The following is a 26,455-nucleotide window of genomic DNA, read 5'->3' as shown; positions in this document are numbered from 1 at the left end:
GTGAGGGAGTGCGAGGGGAAGAAACTCCTTTGAAAGTAGAACAACCAATATTTGCTGGACTCATTTCCTAGAACATTTAGATGTTCAAAGAAGGTGAATAGTAGCCCAGAACTGTTCAAGGGTTAAAGCAGTTTAACTGAGCATGCAGGAAGTTTCAACAAATGATAACTGATTTAAATTATGGAACATACAGAACTTCCCAATAACTTTCATTAATACATAGCTAGTAAAAAGATGGGGAAACAGTGGGAATAGTGTCAGACTTTATTCTTTGGGGCTCCAAAATCACTGCAGATGGTGATTGCAGCCATGAAATTAAAAGACGCTTACTCCTTGGAAGGAAAGTTATGACCAACCCAGAGAGCATATTCAGAAGCAGAGATATTACTTTGCCAAGAAAGGTGCGTCTAGTCAAGGCTATGGTTTTTCCAGCGGTCATGTATGGATGTGAGAGTTGGACTGTGAAGAAAGCTGAGCGCCGAAGAATTGACGCTTTTGAACTGTGGTGTTGGAGAAGACTCTTGAGAGTCCCTTTGGACTGCAAGGAGACCCAACCAGTCCATCCTAAAGGAGATCAGTCCTGGGTGTTCATTGGAAGGACTGATGCTGAAGCTGAAACTCCAATACTTTGGCCACCTCATGCGAAGAGTTGACTCATTGGAAAAGATTCTGATGCGGGAGGGATTGGGGGCAGGAGGAGAAGGGGACGACAGAGGATGAGATGGCTGGATGGCATCACCGACTTGACAGACATGAGTTTGAGTGAACTCCGGGAGTTGGTGATGGACAGGGAGGCCTGGCGTGCTGTGATTCATGGGGTTGCAAAGAGTCGGACACAACTGAGCAACTGAACTGAACTGAACTGAGTAAAAAGAAAACAAGCCAGAAAATGAGAGGGAAAGTGGGAAGAAGGCAATTAGGAAACTTCACAAATGGCACTACATTTAAGATATTCTCAAATGGGCACATCTCCAGTTGTAAGATTGTAGTGAGCTCTAAGATTACAAATGATTTTTTCATCTGCTGAGCATATTTTGTTTATGTACAAGGGCCTTGAAACTGTTAGGAAATGGTGTTTATAAATTACTTTAAGTTTCACACCAAGAGAATTTCCTACCATAAACTGATATTCCCAACTGTTCTAAGACAGTAGATCGGCTCAAACAAACTGAAGAAAAAGGAATGCAGCCAGATAAAAGGGAGAAAAGGCTCTCACTGTGGCAAAGGGAAGGGCCTATCTATGGACCTGTGATAACTGTCCCACGCCCAGCTCTCCCTGGCTTCCTTCAGGGGGAGCACCTACTGTAGAGCCATTGGATACACCAGAATCCAGGAAGGATCTCCCCGTCAAAATAGCTCCCCCCTACACAAAACACACAGTCCCCAAAGAAGTTTTCTGACAAGCTGAGCTCAGATTTCCTAAAGTATCTCAATGTTCCCTGCTTAGAACAACATGCATAATATGCAAAGGAACCTTCTGCTGAAGTTTCCCTAAACTTAAGGCATGAAAAAACAAGAGAGGAATCATTAAGCTGGAAGAGACTTTAGCAGTATATTTACTTTCTCTACTTCCAAAGAAGATAAGCCTAGTAAAAGGTAACTCATTTATAATTCAAAAACTGTCATTAGGCATCATATATATAAAGTCAAGTTCTATGCTGGGTATTAGGGAGAACACATGAATAAATCAAACACAGTCTCTGCTTAGAGACTAAAATGCTGGACAGACCTAGATTCTAATCCTAAATTAGATTCTGATTCAGTTTATGTCCTCATGATGTGTCTCCATTTTCCAACTAGAAAAGTGCTTTGTAATACAACTTAGGTATTAGAATTTAAAAAATATAATTACTAATCATCAACCTTCACCCTTTTCTTTTTTTAAGAACCTAAAGCTTCTAGAAGGTTCCTCTGAAGCAAGAATGAGAAAAGCATGGGTCTGAGAGTCAAAAAGACTTGAGTTCAAATTCTATTCTGCCACATTACTATCTGTGTGACCTTACCATGGTCATGACCTCCACAGTCATAACATGGAAAGCCTCCATCTTCTCACATGTAAAATGGGGAGAATCATTCAAAGTACCATAGGCTGAGTGCATGTGTTTGTGTACATGACTATCCATCCACCTACCTACCCGCAGACAACCAGGCACTTAGTACTCACTTAACAGGTGGTAACTGCTATTATTTTTATGGATACCTCTAATAATACATTGTTCAAACCCTGAACACCATGGGTAACACCATCTGACCACAGGAGATGATTCAAAGTGAAGAACAAAAGTAAAATTTACTAAGCCCAGGTCTGTTACCAGTTATGCATGAAACATCAGAGCCCACATGAACCAACGGTGATTGGGCATAAGGGGTCACCCTGCCCTGTTCCCCAGGACAAACCCAGACACTCCCCATTCCAATGCAGTCCCCTGCCTCAGAGCACAGCCTTGCTCAACACTCTGTGCACTGGAACATTCACCTGCTTTTTGAACACCTTCAAATAAGACTTAGTAGAAATATACAAGATATGCACAAAGAAAATATCAAAATACCAGCAAGGGATGAAAACACATAAACTTAAAACGTGTGATATTACTGAACATGGCATGTATTATGTTGTTGGATAGAAAATCTCAGTATATACAACAACTCTCCCTTGGGTAATCTATACATTTACTGTGATTTCAAGAACAAGATTGACTGACTAACCCCCCGGCCAAAACTATGAACCAACTGTCGAGTTTATATGAAATAATAAGCAAAAATAGTAAGGAAAACTGTGAAAAATAGGGTGAGATGTGGGGCTAGACCTATTAGATATTAAAATATATTATTAAGCCACACTGTGTTACTTAGAGCACGACAAAGGTGGCATTTCAGAGGGAGATACAGTACCCCAACACAGTAGGAAAATCAACTAATTGTGTCTCACATCTCATAAATAAAAAACAAAGACACAGAAACAAATAAGCAAATTCTACACTGATCAGAAAGATTAAAAATGTGAAAAATTTAAATTTTTTATAAACTCAGAGTAGATACAGCTTTCATAAACTGGATAACAAAGCAAGTCATTTAAGAAGTAAAACACAAAATAAACTTATACCAAGAATAAATTTTTTAACCTATTAGGTTGGCACACCTAACAAAAAAGAAAAACCACACTATTAGAGAAAGTACAGAGGAACAAGTACTGGTCTAGATCAGGGTGGAGAACAGCTCTGGTGCAGCTCTGGCCCGATGAGGAACTTCGGCAACACCGATCAAAATGACAAACATATATTCTTCAAGCCAGAGGTGTAAATTCAAAGCCCCTTTTTATTATATAGATGTACTTTTAAAAGTATATGCGTAAGTATGACATTCTGTATGTACAAGATTAGTTTATGTACCTGGTTTCTAATAGGAGAAAAAAAAGGAATCTATCAATAAAGAAGTAGTAAAATACATTAGGGTTATTTCCATACAATGAAATACTATACAGCTATTTTAAAAGGGGGCTTCCCAGGTGGTGCCAGTGGTAAAGGATCCACCTGCCAATGCAGGAGATGCGGGTTCTATACCTGGGTTGGGAAGATTCCCTGGAGTAGGAAATGCCAACCCACTCTGGTATTTTTGCTTGGAGATCCCATGGACAGAGGAGCCTGGCTACAGTCCATGGGATCACAAAGAGCGGGACATGACTTGGCACGCATGCACACATTTAAAAAAAGACTGAGGCCCCTTGCTTTGCTGATTTATAAACAGCTCTAAAATAATTAGGTTTAGAAAGCAAGGTACATGTCATTATGCGTGGTATATCTCACTTTTATAAAATCAGGAAATACATGTCATTGATTCTTTATGCATAAATTGTCTGGAAGGCTGTGTAAGACACTAAACATTGGTTGCCTCTGCAGAGAGAAACTTGGATGGGGCTTAAAAGAGAGAAGCAGACTTACATTTTACTGCATATCCTTTTATACCATGTGAATGTATTAGCCTATTCAAAAATTTATTTTTGAGAATTTTAATTTTACCTACCAAAGTTTTAATTAGCAAAAAAAAAAAAGGATAGATTGTCCTTAGGGAGAAGGTGTGATAAAATCTAGAGAAGATATTTTGTCCAAGATATATCAGTTCCTCCTCGGCCACTCTGCAAAGCTACTCCTAACACATGTCTCTGAGGGTGGCTAGCCAAGGGAGGGGCCCCAAAGTCTTGTAGCACCCGCTTTGTTTCCTCAACAATCAGAACAAATCCTGTACATTTTCCAGCAATTCTGTGCTAAAACAGATGCCTAAGTTTCAGAAAACTTAACATGTTATCTTTTAATTACTGCTGAAACAAAAGAAAGGGTCTAGAAGCTACAACTAATGAACCATATAGAGGGCTGGGAATCTTAATGAAAGCTGGAAGCACTTTACATACATTCTCATTTCTGGCCTTGACAATAGGGTAGCTAATAGAAAGAAGATACAAAAACGGAAAAGATCAGAATGTCTTAGGCAAATAACAATGTTTAAGCATTCTCTACTCACAGAACACACATTCCTTACTGGGTACAAATTCATGCAAAGCACAAGCTCTACCCAAAATAACAAGTCCATACCATGCAGAACACCATCCCATGATGAAGCCCCTCCAAAAACCTAACTGGCTACCCCAAGGCCAACCAGCGTGTTTTCATTTCTGGAGTTAGTAGCTACCTCATGCAAGCTAGGAAACAGTGATTAAGAAACAGCATCGTTTGTAGGCTGTGAATAACCTCAAAGGCCATGATGACATGTATACTTTTCAGGGAAAAAAAAAAAACAAAACAGATACAGCTCCATCATTGAGAGATCATTTCCCAGTATGAGAAACACAAATATATAAAGTCTGTGCCTACCAATCTGGTTGGAGGCTACCATAAAGGGCCTTCCATTTCCATTTACTCCAAAAGTAATTTGGATATTGAATCCCACCAGCATAAGCTACATACGTATACTGGAAAAAAAAATCCCCAACACAGCTGGACATGAAATGTTTTCTTTCCTCCTGTGAATCCTTATACAAAATAATGGTTAAAATTTGGCTGTACACATAGGAGGTACATTATTTTTGTTGTTTAATTGAGAATATTGTGGATGGTGACAGGCTTCCTGCTAAACAATTCATCATTTGAAATTCAACTTCCCCTGAAAGTCAAGGTTCAGTGCTGGGTAAAAAGGCATGCAACCAGGTCACCAGCCTCCCAAGCTGGACACAAGGCATGCCTTGGCTGCAGAAAACACGTAATTAGCAGTTACAGGTCTTCATGCCAACAAATCAACGGTTAACAAGAATGATTAGAGTCTGAATGAAACCAAAGCACAAGCTCTTTGCCTTTTTGATGCTGATCAAAAGCCACAAGCACACACATTTCCCCACGGCAGGTGCATACCACTGGACTTGAGTTGCCTGGATCGCTCTCGCTCCTGGATGGTAGATTTTGGTAAAAGTGGAGTCAGTCCTCGGGACTTGGTAGGTCTCATGTAGCCTTTCATGGGTTCGGCTGCTCTGCTTTTATCTTCCTTCTTCCCTTCTCCCAGAGTCTTTGATTCAGATTTTTCTGTCATTTTCTTAGGTGCCTCCAAGATCTTGCCTTTGGATTCTGGGAGTTGAGGCGCTTCGGAAGCAGTTACTACTAACTCATCTATCATTGTTGAAGAAGTCGCTTCAATTTTGCCATCTAAGACATCTGACTGGAGTTCTGGTGGTGCCAAGGAAACATATGCCATTTCTCTGATGTCAGAATCCAGACTGATTTCTTCCAATTTATCCTTTTTATCCTTTTCACTTTCTGGAAGCGAGAGAGTCATATCTACCTCCTTATTCAAATTATCTGGGCCCTTGGAATCTCTACCTTCAGTACTTTGGTCCTCACAGAAACTGGGCTTTTGTGCTTTGTCTCCCAGTAGGTGAGGAATTGAAACTGGAGCAGAACCTTGCTCAGACTCTTTGTTTACTGGACATGTTGGGAAATTACTCCTATCTGCACATGCTTCTAGGCGTCTGACCTCACCTGCCAGGCTGGGTTCGTTTACCAGCACTCCAGAAAGAAGGTGTCCCCCTGCCGGCTCTGTGGTCTCCTCTACTGAGTGCTTTGAGGCACCACTGGGCGTGGACTCAGGGTCTCCTATCACATGCTCTCCATCTCTCCCTGCTTCATTTTTCATGGCACCAGCAAGCTCACCTTTATCCTGAAGACAGTTAGAATGACTGTTAACTGTTTCTATGGCTGCTGTCAGAGTTGAGGCAACTCCTCCTGTGCTCATAGAGGGCATAACAGCTGAGGGACCCTCAGGTCTTTGTTCCTTTGGGACTCCATCTTTGCTGTAACTATCTACCTCTAATAATTTGGGAATCTGGGCTGGAGCTGTTTCTTGCTTACTTTCTGTCAAGGTGCCTGGAAATGAATCACTTTCCTTTACTACTTGAGAAGTAGAAGTGGGTGGTTTTTCACAGGCTGCTGGTTCCTGAGCCTCTAGGGGGACTGACTTTTTCATCAACCCTGGTGGAGTTCTGGGGCAGGTAAATGTAATATTGCTATTTTCGTCCACATAGCCCATTCCTTCAATTCTGTGGTCCCCTATGGTTTCCATGGGAACATGTATTTTTGTTGCATCTATCTTATTCTCCAGAGTGTGCTTCTCAGGGAAACTATTTTTAGTCTTTGTGCTTTTTCCATCATTACTCCTTTTACTTGGTTTGTCAGCCACTGCAGTGTGCCCTTTGGCCACATCTGTCTTATTCTCCTCAGCCAGGACTGAGGGAACAAATCCTGCCCCCGGGATTTGGTCTTGGCAACTCACGTCTGTCATCTTGGTAGCCAGTTCAGTAATAGGAGAATCCTTGCCTGTGTTTGTTTTATTTCCGCCAAGAGCCCCAAGTTCAAAAGAATTAGCCTCAACATTTCTACCCTTTTGGTCATCTGTTTCCCCTGTGGGTGTATCTGATGTATGTGAGCACAAAGGGACAGTAGGCTCTGATTCCTTGTTTTGATGGGGAGTACTATCAGTAACCCCATCCTTCCTTACGAAAGGCAGGTTAAGGATTTCTTCCTTCCTCTCCATTCCAGCAGGCTGTGTGGAATAATTATTTTTATACTTTTTGGTTTTGCCTTCACTGCCTCTTTTTTTAGGCTTTTCAAAAACCCAAGGAGCTGCCTCATGACCCATCCAAGGACACTTTTCCTCCCTGCTCTGGTTGCTGACCCCCATGTCTGTGGCTACAGCGCCTCTTTCTGCTCTAGCACTGGAAGCCTGAATCATGCCTGACCCGTTTCCCAAAGGAATCAATGCCTGCAAGGTGCCTGCCACCCTAGGGTCCGTCATCTCCTTAGGTTCCCCCATCACTACTGCTTCAGTGAGCGCAGCCACAGTCCCTGGCTGCTTTGAAGAATCCAGCCCCAACTCCTCCCTTTTATCCCCAGTAGCCATCCTCCCACTTGGCACAAAGACAGCTCTGCTGTCCTGGCTATCTGCAAGGAATGGTGGCTCAGACTTTGCTCTCACCTTCCCAGAACTTGCTCTCATCTTCCCAGAACTTGTCCTCCCCTTCCTGCTTTTTCCATCACCTGCCATCCTCTTAAACGGTTCATTCCCTAGTCCAGGGGCCTGAGCTAACACCATGTCCTGCAGCTGCTCAGAAGCCGAGATGCTGTTCTCATGTCTTTGCTTGGGAACACTTTCCTTTTTTAGTTCTTTAACCTCTTCAGCTCCTTCAGAAAACTCTTTCTGTTTGTCATTCTGCAGTTCAGTCATTTTACTTTCATCATTCCCTTCTTTTAGACTATTTCCTAATGGATCACCTGCTGTCACAGTGGATATGGAAGCAGGCAGTTCTTTTGCTGGACTGGGTTTTGAAACTCCACCCACAGCCTCTTGGTTCATGATGGGAGTGCAACCCTCTTTGGGTCTGACCTCCAAAGGAATTTCTACTTTGTGTGAAGAAACCTCTGTCAGGGGTCCTTTCAGACTGAGGGAGCTGACTGTCTGGCTTTCATCTGCAGCCGTCTGGAGGTGGGGTGCAGCCTGCAGTGTGCACTCATCTTGCAGCAATTTCTTGTCCCGACCCTGTGGTGCTGACTTGTTACCTTTCACCTGTGCCTCAACTCTCTGTTTGGGCTGAGAATTTACCGTAGTTTTCGGGGCTTCTTCCAAAGGACGTGAAGGAATACTTAGACTGTCTGAGACAAAGCTCTCAGCCACCAGTTTGGCTTCTCTGGAATCAGTTTCACATGCCCCTTTCAAGTCTTCTCTGGACACTAGTCCATGTTCTGTGCCCCCAGTGGTGGGCTGGCTGGGGGGCACAACTGACTTTTCTGAGTCAGTGGCAAAGGAATAACCTCTAGGCTCGTCTCCATTGTCATCATCCCAAGGTCCCCCAGCCCGGGGTTGAGAATACCTCTTCTGCTTTGGTTTCTTCTTTTTTTTCTTCATCATCATTGGTGAGCTTTCTATATCCCAGGCCTCCCTGCCAAGATCTCTCTGAGGTTCAAGGAAGTCACCATGAATAGTTTTCCTCTGGTTCCCAGGCTCACCACAGGAAGACGAACCAGAAACCCAACCCAGCTCAGACAAAGGGCAAGGGCCCAGCCCAGGATCAAGAGTCTTCCATGGAGAAGAGCCTCCCAGCAGCTCAGGAGGGACCCTGGAAGGCCTGGGCCGGGTGGGCCGGGCGGACCTGCGGTCACTGGGTCTGCACGCTGGTTTGGCTTGTGTGGGAGGGGTACCTGCAATACATGAAGCTGGCTAAAATTCCAAACAGAAAATCCCTCGTTATTGTTTCTTTTTTAAAAAATCCACTTACTGACATTTAAACAGTGACATTTTCACCAACCCACAAACTGATTCATTTAGGAAAAGTTTTTTCCAAAACATTTCTCATTCTTAACTGGGATCAACAAATATTTAACAAAGACCCAAGATCATCTCTCAGGTGAGGACTTTTTTTTCCCGCAAAACAGATATACAAAATATTTGAAACTTGAGAAAAGAAATTCAAACAGAGATCTTCTGAACTGTATAATATACACCCAAATACCTATAAATCTCAACTGATGCTTATTTGTAATTATTGTTAACAGGTACATAATTCCCAAGATAATAACAATGGTAAGCTCCTCTTTTGGTCCCACTGATTAACTGAATGAAATACATATGATTTTACAATGCTAATAGTCTGTCACCAAAATTATACTACTTATCAATATTATACCAATTACTTGGGAAACAGACCAGAAGAACAGAACTACACTACTTTAAGAAAAAAAACAGAAAGGGAAAAAAAGAAGAAAAAGAAAAGTTACTGAATTAGTATTTTGACCAGAGAAACAGCCACACTATTTCAGAACCAGAGCCTCCTACTTTGAAAGACAAATGTGCTAAATTTCAATATTCTGTTGCTAAAGGTACTTCCCAAAAGACAGAGATATATACATAATGAAAATAGAGTGATGAATTAGATTAGGGTGAGCATCCTTGGAAAAGTTTCAGGAAGTCAGCTAGTACCACCTCTGGCCTCTCAGTTAATGAATGCAGTATGGATCCAAGATCCTGGAAAGAGACTCAGTGAGAGCAGACTAGGACAGCTCTTGCCAAGTCTGATGTAATGAATGACTTCAAAGAATATGAAAATACTTAAACAGTGACTTTTGTTCTTGTCTTTATCCCTCCAATGTCCTCCAAATCCTACCATTTACTTAATATACCTCAGGCCAATTATTGTTTTTCTTGAAAACTGCTAGGCTTTAGCAACTCACAGCATCATTTAACTTGGCTATTAATCCACAGCTATTTGGTGCTGTCTCTTATACTATTTAATTCAATTGTTATATAAATCTTTGATTGCAGAGTTCATGCCTGGGAACTTATGTCTTAGCATGACATGTACACAAGGACTTGAGAAATCCTTAATGGTATGCTAAATCACTAAAACAACATTTTAAAAGTCATATATTTATTTACTTGGTGCTAGCCAGTGTTCAAAGCAGTAGAGATTCCAAGTGAACTAAGTCTTGGTCCCTGCCCCCAAGTGCACATTCTAACCACAGTCACAGAACAGTAGACAAAGAATCACTAAATTGATAAAGTTGATAATCACGTGTACATGCTTCTGGCTTAGCATCAAAACTGTGTGAAGCTCACTGAATAATTCAACTTTCAAGTTAGCAAGTATTTTAGGCTCCTTAGTGTATTTAAGAATTTGTTACATTCTGGAAACTTGTTAAAATGCATCTTATGACAAAGGCCTGAGGAGGAGCCGACGATCCTGCATTTCTAATAAGCCCCTAGGTAATGGCTGAAGCTGTTGGGCCATGGAGCAAACTGTAACTAGCAAGGAGTGACAGAACACGTGACCAATTCATTCATCTTAGAACTGAGTTAACTGCATATAAGGAAACTAAATAACCTGCCTAAGGCAACACAGGATATAACAGTAAATGGCTGTCTTGGATGAGTTGTCTTAGATTGATGCACTGATAATTTTAAAATATCTAACAAGATGACTCTGCCTAATCAACACAAAATCTGGTTAAGAAAGAGAGCTGGCTTTGTAAGTGGTCCTGATGACTACCACGTTATAACCAGGAACAACGTCTTCTAACACCTCATCTTTCCCAGTTTAAGTGGTTTCAAAGAGGCCACTTCGTTTCCTGACTTACCTGAAGTCTCCGAGGGAAGCTCAGAAGTTTGACTAGATGGTTTCTTTTGCTCTAGTTCTTCTAACACAGAATCCTCATCTGTTGGCAAGCTGTGCTTTTGGCCCATGGCCACAACTGCTTCTAAAGGTGAAAGTCAAAACCACAAAGATTTCAGAAAAGCACTGATTCAGCTACCTCTCCACCTTGCAGAAATTGGAAATGGGAACAGTTTTTGAGGAATGAGGGATGCTCCTATGAGGGCAGAGAGAACTGGAGTGGTAGTTTGAAGGAGGAGGGCGAGGGGGATTGGGATGGTTGGTTTCTTTTTGTTTTTTTTTTTTTACATAAGGGAAAAATAACAACTGTTTTTATGTTGGTGAGAAAGATCCAATATAAAGCAGGGTGGGTGGGGGGAGTGGCAGAAATTGATGAGAGACAGGAAGAGAGAGAATGGGCAGGGCAATGTGCATAAGGAGACAAGGTGGGATTTAGTTTAAGACAAAGATGCTGGCTCTGATGACTAGGAGCAAGGACTGTTTGCTGATGGCAACAAGAGGGAAGGCAGAGTCTAAGATAAAGAAACAGGTAGTAAGATACATGAGCAAGTGGAATTCTGTGAAAGTTCTCTTTAATTACTTCAATCTTCAATTATCTATAAGGAAAACAGGAAGATGAGTGAGAAAAAGGATGGAGAAGGGGCTGGCGGCCGGAGGAGGGTGAAGGTGAGAAAAACTGTCTAGGGGAGCAGGAATGTGTGTAGACTTGCAAAGTACAGTAGGACTGTCTTCATTCTCCCTAGCATGATGCTTGTCCCTTACTCTTCTGGAGACTACACAGACAGAAATACTGCAAGTAAACGTAAGCCCATACCTGGTGAAGTCATGAGAGGTACAGCTGACTGTCCCTCATCCTGGAGAGATTTTAACTGGGAATCCTCACTTGTTGCTTCCTGGGTCCATGCAGTTTCCATGTCCTTAACAGGAACTGGTACCACCTCTGCTTCTGAGAATTTGGCCAGAGCCGCATCGTTGGCCAGGTTCACCTCCGTTTCAGGGGGCTGAGCAACATCCTTTGCCAGGGTCACCTCTGTTTCTGGGGGCAGAGCCACATTCCTGCCTAGGGCCATCTCTGTTGCTGGAAGTGAAACCGTATCCTTGCCCAGGGTCACCTCTATTTCTTGACGTGGAGCCACGTCCTTGGCCAGGGTCGTCTCTATTCCTGGGGATGGAGCCATATCTTTGACTGGCACGATGACTTCTGTTTCTGGAGGTGCAGCCATGTCCTTGTCTAGACTGGCCTCTGTTTCTGGGGGTAGTCCCATTTCCCTGATCAGGGCCACCTCTGTTTCTGAGGACAGGGCTATCTCTTTGGCTGAGCATATTTCTGTGGATAACACAATGTCCTCATCCAGGGGTGCTTCTATCTCTGAGAGTGATACTGCACCCTTGACTGGGGTCATCTCTTGGTCTGTAGGTGGGACTGTGCCCTCAGCTGAGGCCAAATCCATTGTAACAGGTGGTGTGCTCTCTGTTTCTTTGAATAGTAGTATGTCCTGGGCTGTGGATACCTCTGTTTCTGTGGACAGTGCCAGGTCCTTGTCCAAAGACACATCTGTTTCTGTGGGCAGTATGACATCCTTAACTGCGGTTTCCTCTGTTTGTACAGGCAGTACCACATCCTTGACTAAGGCCATATCTGATTCGATGGATGATTCCACGTCCTTGACCAGTGCCTCATCTGGTTTGGTAGGTGATTCCATGTCTTTAGCCAATGCCACCTCTGTCTCTGTGGCTGGCACCACATCTTTAGCCAGGACCATCTCTGCTTCTCGAGATGGTGCCATGTCAGCAGCCTGCAGTTTCATCATCATCTCCAATGCTTCTGCTGGTGCTCTCTCTTCCCCTGATGCCATTTCTACTTTCTCAGCTGGCTCTAAGGGAAGTAAGTTGGACACATAGGATCCATCATTGCCTGCTCATAGCTCTTCACTCAAAACTTACTTTTTTAGGCCATGAGAGATCTGGCTTTTGTGACCATAACGTCCTAAACATAACTAAAAAGCTGTCCAGTTAATGCATTTGTTGCTACTCTTCAACAGTTTCAATATTTAGAAGAATAAAATATTGGCAGAACATATAGTGGAGGAGGAAAGGCAAAGGAGAGAAAAAAAAACACAGGTCAAAAAACCCCAAAAACCAAAAAACACACACCAACACAGGTACACAATTAGTGGCAGGAAGGGAACCTGTGGATGTCAAGAAACGCCCCCACCTCGGAGTTCTAAATCTGCACTGAATTACACGGACTGTCTTTGCCCTCTAACCCTGATTGTATTTCAACTACAACTTAATTCCTCCAGCTGTGAAGTCAGTACTTTAAAAACATTTAAAAGTTTAAAAAGTTTAAAAACATTTGTGACAGTGGTGAAAATTTTATCCATGCTGCAAGCAAAAGGCTAAAAACTATATGATGATTACTGATATTGTAACTATTAAGTGCAAAGGAGTCTAATAATGTACCTGCTGTTGGCTGCAGAGGCTGTGGAATGGCCTCGGGGGAAGTGAAGGATTCCAAGTGTGCAGGGTTGGGGGCTTCCGCAGACCACCCCTGAGGAACAACAGCTGCAGGAGCAAATGTGTCGCAGGGTAACATACCTAATAGTAACACAGAAATCCATTTTTGAAACTCAGTCAACATTGAGGAAAAAGCACATTTGATATCTGAAATCAGTTTATACACTGCCATAAAGACATAGGTCAACAGGAACAATGAGAAACAAAGCAGGAAAGTTTAAAAGTAAAAATCGCTGACATTTGTCAGGTTTGGCTAACTGTTAGGCTGTCACACCACTAATCAACATTGACTGGCCACCTACAGTGTTTTGCAAAGATTCAAAAATTACAATTTTGTAAAAATGATTTGTAAATTATTAAGAACTAGACAGATTTAAAGTATTATTATTATGCTGTCCTCTGCCAGACATAATATCACATGGGATTTAATATCACCGGGTCCTTGCCATCAGGATTACAATTTAGCTAGAGAGGCAAAAGACACATATATCAAATAAGGAAAACTGTGTTGTATGGACTAAATATTATTAGAGTTTACAAACAAATATGAAGAAGACCAGAACAGTCACAGAAGGTTTCAGAGGAGAAACAAGAATAAAAAGAGAGGAGAGAGAAGTTAATTTCAGGAATGGAGATACCACTGAGCAAAGAAAAGAATGAAGATGCCAAAAGCACATGAATGTTTCTTGGACTTTGAGATCAGTCTGATTTAAACAGGTCTTGTAAACCAGAGAGGTAAAACAAGATTAGAACAAACAACAGAAGAAGGATCTGGAAAACCAGATAAATCAAGAGCAAAAAACCCCCAAAGGACAGGGGCATGCTATCTTAAGGTATTAACCATGAAAATGAGATAAGAATAAAGAACAAGAAGTCAGAGTGATCAGGCATATTCAGAAATAATTTTAAAAGGGAGCAGGATTCTGACAGGTGACTACTGAGATACTCTAGGTATGAAGAGATAGGGGCATTCATTAGGGTAAAGCAGAGAGAGAATAAAGGAAGAGAAGAAAGATGCTGTAAAGAGAGAAGTCAATGCAACTAAATGACTCCCTAGCTAGTGAGCTGGGGAAAAAAAAAAAAAACCAGGAGTCAAAGCCAAAATCAACTCAGGAGATTAGACGACAGCATCAAAGTCAATTTATTCAACATCCTTCTTCCAAGAGATCATCAGGCCACAGGAAAGCACAAGTGAAACATATTACTACTAGTCAGGATCTTTACAAAAAACAAAATTATAAACATAATTTGAAGCGGGACTTACTGATGATGGGTAATGAAGGAAACCAGAACATGTCACCCTCAGATATGCCACTTTGACATAAAAATTTTGAGCTGAAGGCAATCAAGCAAACAGCAAACCCAGAAAAAGCTACCGCCTTTCTGACTAAAGGCAGGATATAAATTTTCCTTTCACTGGCAAGAGATGCTCATCAGGCCAGAGAGGGCACCAGAGGAATCTGCCAACAAACCTGACTCCATTAGTTTCCTCCCACATATTTACCCTCCCACAGTACGACTCTTGGAAGTGTACAATTGCTTCATTTTTCCTGTCATTTCTCTATAAGTTTATTATTCTTTCTTGAGGATGTTACACAAACTGAATTTCTAAGCTATCACTTTGAGTTGCTTTCTTTCCATGTGATATATGTTGCATGCCTATCTGTCCATGGGGATTCTCCAGGCAAGAATTCTGGAGTGGGTTGCCATGCCCTCCTCCAGGGGATCCTCCCAACCCAGGGATTGAACTCAGCTCTCCCGCATTACAGGTGGATTCTTTACCATCTGAGCCACCAGGGAAGCCCAAATTATTTGCTTTTTTTTTTTTTGATAAATCTTTTTATTAAACTCAACTGAACACCAAAGATGAGTAGAAGTAAAGTTTTGCCTGCCCTACAGGACCTTGGCTGCATTCATGTTAAGCTATATAAAACCAGGAATGAGGATACTACTAATTGAGAACTAAGATCTGTTTAACGTTTTACTATGTACCAGACACTACGTGGTGTACTTTTACATAATTTTATTTAATCATCACCACATCTTAAAGTAAGAACTAATGGTGGCTCCATTTTATAAAGAAATCAAACTTTAGGGAGGACATAACTTTCTTAATAAGGCCATGAACTAATAAAATGTGGAGACAGAAGCTGGCCCTAGGATACAGGGTTCAAGACTCTCCCATAAGAGGAGGTGAGCAGCCTCTGAGCAGCCCAACTGTGAATTCTCTATGACTAAAACTCTGTCCATGGAATTTTCCTGGCAAGAATACTGGAGTGGGTTGCCATTTCTTTCTCCAGTGGATCTTCCTGACCCAGGCATCGGACCTGGATCTCCCACACTGCAGGCAGATTCTTTACTTACTGAACCATCAGGAAAGCCCAATTTAGAAACAGCCTTGTGACAGAGTCCCTAAACATGACTTTCCCTAGTGGTTCACTTCAAATGTGATGAATGAAAGTCCACATTAATTGCTTGGAATTAAGAAATAAATCCAGTTAGAGAAATCATACCATAAGTGTCTTTCAGGGGATCATTTTGTTCTACAAATGCTGAAGTATTGGTTGTTCCACTGGGGAGAAAGAGCGAATCTTCTAGGCCATCATCATGGTGCATCTTAAAGGGATCTGGAATAAAGAAGGAATTTAAAACTCATTTCCAGAACACAACTAGAAAGATTAGCATTTATTACTGAATGAATATTCAATATTATTGAATATTGTGTATTGTCAACAGTGTGTTAAATAAGGTAATACGTGATTGAACATGCCAGGAAATCAAATATTCACTAATTCATTTTCACAGTTAAAATTACAAAATCTCATATTCTTTAATATTTGATTATCTAAATCAGTCAGGCAACAAATATACAAAACTGAAAATACAATTCATGCTTGAGTCTATACTAGGAAGTGAGAATACAAATATAACTAAACTTTCAATGTGTATTTACAGAGCAGACATTTATTCCAGGTTATTAAAAAAAAAAAGTAAAAAGGACATTGTCACCTCCTGTGAACATCATGAAGAAAACTGCATTTCAAAAGCTGTCTGAATGAGACAAGGTGAACAGCTGGCATCTGAAGAGAATGAACTCTATACTCAGGAGCTGGCATGAGTGAAGGCACTGAAAACATTAGGTAAACTCTACTTTCTTACAAAAAAAGAGCAAAGCCACTCAGGCCAAGCAAGAATTCTGCTCTCTAAGGAGGCCATCTCAAAATGCAACATACATCTGAGTTACCCCAGAAAGCCAGGGGTAAAAGATTGCCAGGACCTAAGAACATGCATTTCTATTCTCAGTGAATGCTAATTCTGTACTTCCACTGTCAGAGGCGGCTGCACTGAAGTCTAGGCCTTAAATTAGCAACAAAAATAACTGTTGCATGGTTCGCGTATTAGGAGAGGAAGACTGCCAAATCACAGGTAAAAATCAAAGACCTCTATGAAATTCTGTCATTTATTCATTACTATTTTGTCGTTCAGTTGCTCAGTCACGTCCCACTCTTTGCAACCCCATGAATTGCAGCACACCAGGCTTCCCAGTCCTTCACTATTTCTCAGAGCTTGCTCAAACTCATGTCCATTGAGTTGGTGATGTCATCCAATCATCTCATCCCCTGTGGCCCCCTTCTCCTCTTGCCCTCAATCTTTCTGGGCATCAGGGTCTTCTCCAGTGACTCGGCTCTTTGCATCAGGTGGCCAATATATTTCACTGGGTGTGTATGATATGCAGACCCTGAACACTCTAAAAATCCTAAGATGTATAAAAATAAGGGTTGAAAACATTTAACAGATGGATATACTTTAGTTCATATTTAAGCTGAGAACTAAAGATGGGGGAGAGATGAAGACCCTTCTTTTTCTACATTCCCTCCCCTTAGTGATCTCATCCAATCTCACAGTTAACAGGTAAATATACAGAGACATAAAGTTAGTTAGTGGTAGCTTAGGGCTAGGATGGATAGGAGGTAGGCAGTGAGATCTAAGGAGTACTGAGTTTCTTTAGGAGGTATATAAATATACTAAAATCCACCTAATTGTATACTTTGAATGGGTGACTTATATGGTATGTGAATTATATCTCAATAAAGCTTCTTTTAAAATTACATATATCCAGGGTAACCAATGACTGGAGAGTGGTACAGAACATCAAGTTCTAGATGATTTGGAACCAGTTATGAGCACCTTACTTCCCTGGTGGCTCAGACGGTAAAGCGTCTGCCTACAATGTGGGAGACCAGGGTTCAATCTCTGGGTCAGGAAGATCTCCTGGAAAATTCCATGGACAGAGGAGCCTCTTAGGCTGCAATCCATGGGGTCGCAAAGAGTCAGACACGACTGAGTGACTTCACTTCACTTCATGAGCACCTTATAAGTTAGATAAAAGAAACCATATAGTATAAGTAGAAACAAATACCTTGAGCTCTCAACTTGACTGCTCTGACTTGGAGGTATCAATGCCACTGCTTTGAGGTCCTTATGCAGCCCACCCCTCCTGCCACTTCTAGCTCTAGGCAACAACAGATATGCTTTTTTTCCTCTATATAGATTAGTTTTAATTTTATAGAAACTGGGTATAAGTTTTATTTCTCTGTTGTCAAATGAGGACAATATATATTTGTCAGAGTTAGGTAATAAATGTAGAGAGAACGTATATTGAGGCTCGAGCACTGTGCCTGGGACAAACAGGCATCCCACAAATGGTGTCCTTATTATTATAATTCTCCACAGAAGAACTAAAGTTCTAGGGTACAACTGATCATTCAGTCCTCAAGGAAGATGAATTTCAGTTAATTTAGTCAAAACAGGTTTTGAAGGGGAGAGAACAAAGGGGCACTTGCCTCAGAGGAAGGGATAAATAGAGAGGAGAAAGGTCAACTAAATGTCCAGAGGAAATCATTATACCTGGGTTGTGCTTTACGAGCAATATTTAGGCTGCAATGTTTTATCTGAGTGGTGACTGGAGGCTTTTCATGTTTAAGTTATTATATTCAGCAGTCACAAGCAAGTCTTGTACTTACCAGTCTGGGTAGGATTTACCATGTGCTCGGGTTCAAAGCAAAAGTTTGTATTTTCTGGCCAGTTCTGGCTGTTCTGATATCCCTGGTAGGCCATCTTCTCTTCAAGGAATTCAGTTGGAAACCCTTCAAACAGAAACAGGAAACCAAAGTTATAAGGTACCACTGTTGACATTTGATTGTTTCTATTTCTGTCTTTTGTAAATAAAACTGCTATGAACATTCAAGTACAGGTTTTCATATAGACATATGTAAGATTTTATAGAATTATTTAGCTTAGTTCTCAAATAACAAAAACACAAAACTGGACATAGAACAACAGACTGGTTCCAAATAGGAAAAGGAGTTCGTCAAGGCTGTATATTGTCACCCTGTTTATTTAACTTACACGCAGAGTACATCATGAGAAACGCTGGACTGGAAGAAACACAAGCTGGAATCAAGATTGCCGGGAGAAATATCAATAAGCTCAGATATGCAGATGACACCACCCTTATGGCAGAAAGTGAAGAGGAACTCAAAAGCCTCTTGATGAAAGTGAAAGTGGAGAGTGAAAAAGTTGGCTTAAAGCTCAACATTGAGAAAACGAAGATCATGGCATCCGGTCCCACCACTTCATGGGAAATAGATGGGGAAACAGTGGAAACAGTGTCAGACTTTATTTTTGGGGGCTCCAAAATCACTACAGATGGTGACTGTAGCCATGAAATTAAAAGATGCTTACTCCTTGGAAGGAAAGTTATGACCAACCTAGATAGCATATTCAAAAGCAGAAACATTACTTTGCCAACAAAGGTCCGTCTAGTCAAGGCTATGATTTTTCCTGTGGTCATGTATGGATGTGAGAGTTGGACTGTGAAGAAGGCTGAGTGCCGAAGAATTGATGCTTTTGAACTGTGGTGTTGGAGAAGACTCTTGAGAGTCCCTTGCACTGCAAGGAGATCCAACCAGTCCATTCTGAAGGAGATCAGCCCTGGGATTTCTTTGGAAGGAATGATGCTAAAGCTGAAACTCCAGTACTTTGGCTACCTCATGCGAAGAGTTGACTCATTGGAAAAGACTCTGATGCTGGGAGGGATTGGGGGCAGGAGGAGAAGGGGATGCCAGAGGATGAGATGGCTGGATGGCATCACTGACTCGATGGACGTGAGTCTGAGTGAACTCCGCGAGTTGGTGATGGACAGGGAGGCCTGGCGTGCTGCGATTCATGGGGTCGCAAAGAGTCGGACACGACTGAGAGACTGATCTGATCTAATCTGAATAGCGCGGCCCCATTCTGAATTATTAAGGAGAAATCAACCAGAAGATGATAAAGAGAAAACAAGATTTTTCTGATGCCCTGAGGTTGATGATAGGACTCCATTTGTAACTGACTCAACAGATTGTAAGCAATAGCCTCAAAACTTGGCTCTTTGGTTGTCTTCAAGAACAGTTTTTCTTTCCCCCACTTAACTATTAGTAAACATTCTAATAAATCTGCAAAGGTTAAACCACAGGAGGGACAGAAGGAGGGATAAAGGGAGGGAGACAGAGTAAACATGCAAGCAAATGGTTGGGTACTAGTATAGATTAAGTGCTAGACTCTGCTCTACTGAAAGCTAACCATGCAAACACAGGACAGCCTTTTTATTTCTCCCGGTCTCAGTAATGACCTCTAAGGATACTTGTCATTTTATCCATAATTTTACACTACACAGGAAAGTATTAGCATTTCAATCTTTGAATTATGGCCTACTTAGAGAAGGTACACCCACCATCTCTTATTTCAAAGTTAATAAAGTCAATCTGCTTAGGGTTTTAACACAACAAATGCTTCCCACAGAATAAGAATCAAAGTGTTGGGTGCTAATCTAATACTGTTCCTCATCCACTGAAATGAACCCCTGCCAGGCTTATTTCCCTTGACTCCAACAGGAAAGCAGGTTAGTCCCCTCAAGCCCGTGCTTCTTGCCCCTGTGCCTTTGCTCACGTGATCCACCTGTCTGAAATGTTCCCTCTTGTACCAACATCCCAGGGCCAGGACCCAGGTCAGAGCTTCCACAGAGCCTCTCTTCAGATTTTAATGCTCATTTTCCTTTACATAGCTCTTTCAACATTTGTTGTTGTTCCTAGCAAACAATTTAGCCCTTAACCACGTATTTTTTTTATTAGCCTTTATTTTTTAAAAAAACCAACTTAAACCTAGATAGCATATTAAAAAGCAGAGACATTACTTTGCCAACAAAGGTCTGTCTAGTCAAGGCTGTGGTTTTTCCAGTGGTCATGTATGGATGTGCGAGTTGGACTGTGAAGAAAGCTGAGCACTGAAGAATTGATGCTTTTGAACTGTGGTGTTGGAGAAGACTCTTGAGAGTCCCTTGGACTGCAAGGAGATCCAACCAGTCCATCCTAAAGAAGATCAGTCCTGGGTGTTCATTGGAAGGACTGATGTTGAAGCTGAAACTCCAATACTTTGGCCACCTCATGCGAAGAGTTGACTCATTGGAAAGGACTCTGATGCTGGGAAGGGTTGGGGGCAGGAGGAGAAGGGGACGACAGGATGAGATGGCTGGATGGCATCACCGACTCAATGGACATGAGTCTGAGTGACCTCCGGGAGTTGGTGATGGACAGGGAGGCCTGGCGTGCTGCGATTCATGGGGTCTCAAAGAGTCAGACATGACTGAGCGGCTGAAATGAACTGAAACCTTTTAAGTATTCTATGTTAATCATTTAAAAATCCATTATTTAACATGTGTTAATCTTATTTCTTCAAATCATTAATGTGTTCTTTAAAAAGTAAAAACTATGCTTTTATCACTTTATTTCTTCCTGTTTAGCTAATGTTTAGCTCAGTGCATGGCACAGAATTGTGTTCAAAAAACAAGGTGCTATCAAAATTACCACAAGGGTCATTATTCTACACTGGATGATTTAACAAATTCATATATATCAACCTTCTTGGAAAGCGATTTATATTTAATATGAAAAGCATAAGAAACCCAAGAAGCATTTAAGCTACAGTCTATCATTTCTAAAATAAACTTTAAAAGGCTATGATTCTGCTTAAATTTCTTACCCTTTAGGAAATAAAGCAGTTGTTAAATCAGTGAAGTGGGGACATTTTGCTCACATATTCTGGAGAAGAATAAACACCTCTGGTAATCTCCCCTCTGTGCTGGTGACGCAGCCCAGCCTGGAAGCAATGTTCAGAATAGCCTCTGGCCAACAGTGTTATTAATGAGCATTTTTGACACAGGCTCTCTCCCACATTTTCACTCAGTGTTACTGACCTAGATTTCCTTTTTATAACTCCAAAGTATAAGCAGGAAAACTCCCTTGCAGGAACAGCAGCCTTCAGAATAAATGTGTGTGTGTGTGTGTTTTTAAAGCATAGCTGCAATCTACTTAGTCTATTTCAGACAAAGAATGAAATATGAAATTTAAAATAAAAAGTAATTTACTTAATACAATGGAAAAAACCCTAGATACTTTGGTTCTCCTGTAAACGTAGAATGGGGGGAAAAAAGGCCAGTTTCTATTTCTATGAAATTGGAAGCATTTTAAAGAAAAGGCAAATAGCTAGATATTTAAAGTGTCAATTAATCTAGTAATATCTGTATCTCTATATATCAAAGCCAGAATAATTGTATCAGATAAGAGCCATTCAAAGTGCAACACGGACCAATAGATCTTAATTAAAAAAAGTTCACTGATATGGTTTCAGATTCTACAATGCAAGTAACCTTTAAGAAACGACCACTTCTCCAATTATGATGTCAAATCAAAGAAGAATATCTAGTTACCTGAGGAAAAAACTATCAAAATACCCTTTATCTTAACTTACATATATATATATATATGTATATATGTGAAATGGATTTTCTTCTTATAGTTCAACTCAAACAACATATTGTGACAGACTGAATTGTAGCTGTCTTTTATTAAACCAGACAGTTCGCCAGAAATTTAGATATACCACCAGCCTTCTTACTGAACATTTTTTTTTAAGTACACTCATTAAAAATGTTAACCTTGGGCAGGGTACCTTGGGCAGGTAACATATTAATGTTAATATATCATATATTTTAATATAAATTATAATTAATATAAATAAGTCATATTTATTGTTGCTGTTTTAAAAAAAAGTTTCTAAAGTCTTCATTTTAATATCTAATTTATAAATATTGATAGATAAAACCCATTATATAAAAAAAGTTCTTTGGGTCCTTAGTAATTTTGTAAATAGCCTTACTGAGGTACACCAAACATACAATAAGCTCCACATATTTAAAGTGTATAATTTGATAAACCTTGACTATGTATGCCACCACCACAAGAGACCATACTCAAAAGTTTCCCAATTTTTAAACGTGAAAACTGGTCTTGATGCCAAAAAGCTTGAGAGCTGATGCCTTAAGAGTATTTAGACATATTCTCCCTCTGGAGAATTCTGCTATTTATCTGGAGAGTCAAGTAAAAAAGATACAGAAGCCAAAAAGAGCATGGACTGGGGCAGAAGACTAAGGTACTAATCTAGCTCGATCCAAAGAGTTAACTCATTTAATTCCTTCAAACTTCAATATTTTCACCTGTACCATCAAAGCATTGTACCAATACCTGGTATCTAAGCTCCCTTCCCTTACAAAAGTCTGTTAGTCTACACCCTACGCCTCTATGTACTACACTGTAGGCTCATATTTACTATCATCCTTCTAGCCCCCTCCCCCAACACCCCCCCTCTTCTCTCCCGAGTCAAGAAGTCCAAGACTAAGTTCAGGCTTCACTACATTTTTGCGATAGAAATTTAACCATCTGAGGAATGGGAATACATATAATAAACTATCTCATTATCTCATTAAGCACTAAACTCTATGATGATGTTTAAAGTACATCGAAAGTTAAGAAAATTAATGCTGGCAAGAGGGTTTCATAGATAAGATGGGGGAAATCTAGGAATATATATTTTCAATGGCTGTTGACACTGTAAGTAACACATATGAGAATGTCTTAGATTATTATCACAAAGATAAAACAAAATTGGCTAGGGAAATAATGTGTATATTAATACATATATTGATTATAGAATGATAAAGCAATTGTGGCAAAATGTTACTGATTGGTGAACCTGGAAAAACATATGAAAGTTCTTTGTTTTATTTGTTCTATTCTTTCACTGTATATCTGTAATTATTTCAAAATAAAAACTGAAGTACTTCTAGTTCTATTTTCTAAAAATAGAAACAAGTGACAGAAGAAAACTCTTTTCTCAGATTTTCCACCAATTCCATTTTTTATAATAAAATAGCTTTAAATGCTCATATCCAACTATATTAGATGTCCTTCTACTCTGCACTCAACAGGCAAAGACTTCATTAATCTTCCTGATTTGATGATATATGGCCATCCCTAAATTGTTGGAGACGTTTTTAAAAGACTTCTAGAGTTCTAATACTATTTGAAAACACCAAAGCACTGAAGGTCTCAAGAAGAAAGAGAGATTGATTTTGAGTTAACAGATTCTTTTTGGTTTGCCACCATGCTTGTCTTAGAAATTTACTAACAAAAAAACAAAAAGAAAAAACACAGTATGCTCATTTTGCTTCAATCTGTGCCCCTCCCAGGATGGGCACAGGTGAAGGCTGCCACCATAAGGCCACAATATACCCTAAGTTAGCAACAGTTGAGCTATAAACACTACATTGTTTTCATCTGTTCCTTTTACTTGCCATTACACTCAATTTACTACCATCCTGAATGTACACCATTCCTATAAAACTGTTTCTACACGAGATCCTTTTTCATTCTCTAAAAGGCTGTTGCTGTACTCTTCTCGCCAGCATCCTCCATCTCATACAAACTCTTACTTTATAGAAAACAGTATTCTCCCACTGACCTTGCCTATATTCCAAACTTATCTACATGAGTCCATCATTACTTCTTTCCTTCCTATTTGTGAGAGAGGTATGATCCTCCACCTTTACTTTTTTTTATGATTTGGAAAAAAAACAACAACAAAACACAAAAACCTGTCAAACTAGAGAATATAAGAAATGCACATCATTCTCCTTTCCAAGGACAGCATTCATGCAAGTACCCCATTCATCATCTTTCCCTGTATCATCTACTGCTCCAACCTCCTAGACTTGGTCTCTTATCCCTTCTCTCCTCCTGTTATAAGCACAATAAATCTCTACCATCTTTAAAACATAAGCCAAATTCAAATTGTATTAAAGAATATTTCCTATAGAATTATGGATTAAAAGAAATTTAGATTCTACTTTGAACAAGCCAACAGTAAAAAACAAATGAGAAAATTTGGGAAATATTGGTGAACTGAATACTAACTGGACATCTGACATTATGAAATGGGGTGTGAATGTGTGTGTGTTGAGCTTTAAGCCAACTTTTTCACTCTCCTCTTTCACTTTCATCAAGAGGCTATTTAGTTCTTCTTCGCTTTCTGCTGTAAGGGTGGTGTCACCTGCATATTTGAAATTATTGATATTTCTCCCGGCAATCTTGATTCCAGCTTGTGCTTCTTCCAGCCCAGCGTTTCTCATGATGTACTCTGCATAGAAGTTAAATAAGCAGGGTGACAATAGACAGCCTTGACGTACTCCTTTCCCAATCTGGAACCAGTCTGTTCTGTTTAAAACTCAACATTCAAACAACTAAGATCATGGCATCTGGTCCCATGACTTCATGGCAAATAGATGGGGAAGCAATGAAAACACTGACAGACTTTATTTTTTGGGGCTCCAAAATCACTGCAGATGGTGACTGCAGCCATGAAATTAAAAGACGCTTGCTCCTTGGAAAAAAAGTTATGACCAACCTAGAGAGCATATGAAAAAGCAGAGACATTACTTTGCCAACAAAGGTCTGTCTAGTCAAAGCTATGGCTTTTCCAGTAGTCATGTATGGATGTGAAAGTTGGGCCATAAAGAAGGCTGAGCACTGAAGTATTGATGCTTTTGAACCATGGTGTTGGAGAAGACTCTTGACAGTCCCTTGGACTGCAAGGAGATCCAACCAGTCCATCCTAAAGGAAATCAGTGCTGAACATTCATTGGAAGGACTGATGCTGAAACTGAAACTCCAGTACCTTAGCCACCTGATGCAAAGAGCTGACTCATTTGAAAAGATGCTGATGCTGGAAAAGATTGAAGGTGGTAGGAAAAGGGGATAACAGAGGATGAGATGGTTGGATGGCATCAGCAACTCAATGGACATGAGTTTGAGTAAACTCTGGGAGTTGGCGATGGACAGGGAGGCCTGGCATGCTGCAGTCCATGGGGTCGCAAAGAGTCAGGACACAACTGAGTGACTGAACTGACTGATTGTGTGTGTGTGAATGGATAAGTATGTTTTTAAAAAGAATCATATATTTTTTAAGCAAATCCAAGACATCATATTATCCTATCCACATATCGATCTTTATGTCTGGGATTTGCTTCAAAAAAATATCTAAGGTTAAGTGAAGGGAGTTAAGTACAGGACAGATGAAATCAGATTGCCCATCTGTTTGAAAAGTTGAGCAACCAACTAGAGTCTCTGCCTCTAGTCTGACGTTCCTCTTCCTAGCATAAAACATATAAAACTCTTCAGTGTTTTTCCAAAACTCACAGATTACTGAAATTAGTCAGATAAGATTCCACACAAGCCAGCCTTAAATAATGTTTCAGCATCATTCCCAGCTAACCATACTATTCCTTACCCACATCCTACTGTTTCACATGACCTGCTCTATCCATCTGTAACACTTTACTTTGCTCCCCCTGCTGTCTGCCTGCTCCAGGCTTACTCATCCTCTCAGGTTCACTCCTCTAGGAAATAGATGCATGTACCACTCCATGGGGACTTCTTTCCTCAGTGTTCGTGTGGAAGACTGTGCACACACACAGACATGTGATGCATGATATGGCTCAATGGTTCTATGACGGCTCTATGACGGGCTACCTGAGAGCAAGGAGTGCATCTTTCTATTTGGTATTCCCAGACACAAATGCTGTGTCTGACACCTAGATGGTGCCCAATAAATGGTTGTTGAAAGAAGAAATGACTACAATTTGGAGAGGGAAGAATTAATCTGGACATGGTGGTTGTTCAGTCACTAAGTCGTGTTCAACTCCTTGTGACCCCATGGACCACAGCACACCAGGCTTCCCTGACCTTCACTACATCCCGGAGTTTGTTCAGATTCATGTCCATTGAGTCAGTGATGCTATCTAACCAT

General features: G+C 40.6%; 1 protein-coding gene across 1 annotated transcript in view; it reads right to left on the bottom strand.

Annotated features, from left to right (window-relative positions):
• Nucleotides 1–26,455, bottom strand: part of MAP4 (microtubule associated protein 4) — a 158,999-nt gene that overhangs the window by 30,223 nt on the left and 102,321 nt on the right. The window contains 6 exon segments of the mRNA XM_025272632.2: nucleotides 5,400–8,732; nucleotides 10,665–10,784; nucleotides 11,514–12,575; nucleotides 13,163–13,297; nucleotides 15,730–15,843; nucleotides 18,241–18,363. Of these exon segments, the coding sequence (XP_025128417.2) occupies nucleotides 5,400–8,732; nucleotides 10,665–10,784; nucleotides 11,514–12,575; nucleotides 13,163–13,297; nucleotides 15,730–15,843; nucleotides 18,241–18,363 (4,887 nt within the window).

This window comes from Bubalus bubalis, chromosome 21 (genome assembly GCF_019923935.1).
Source record: "Bubalus bubalis isolate 160015118507 breed Murrah chromosome 21, NDDB_SH_1, whole genome shotgun sequence".
NCBI classification, from domain to species: Eukaryota; Metazoa; Chordata; class Mammalia; order Artiodactyla; family Bovidae; genus Bubalus; species Bubalus bubalis.
Note: the sequence above shows the minus strand (reverse complement) of the source record. Positions and strands in the feature narration are given on the sequence as shown.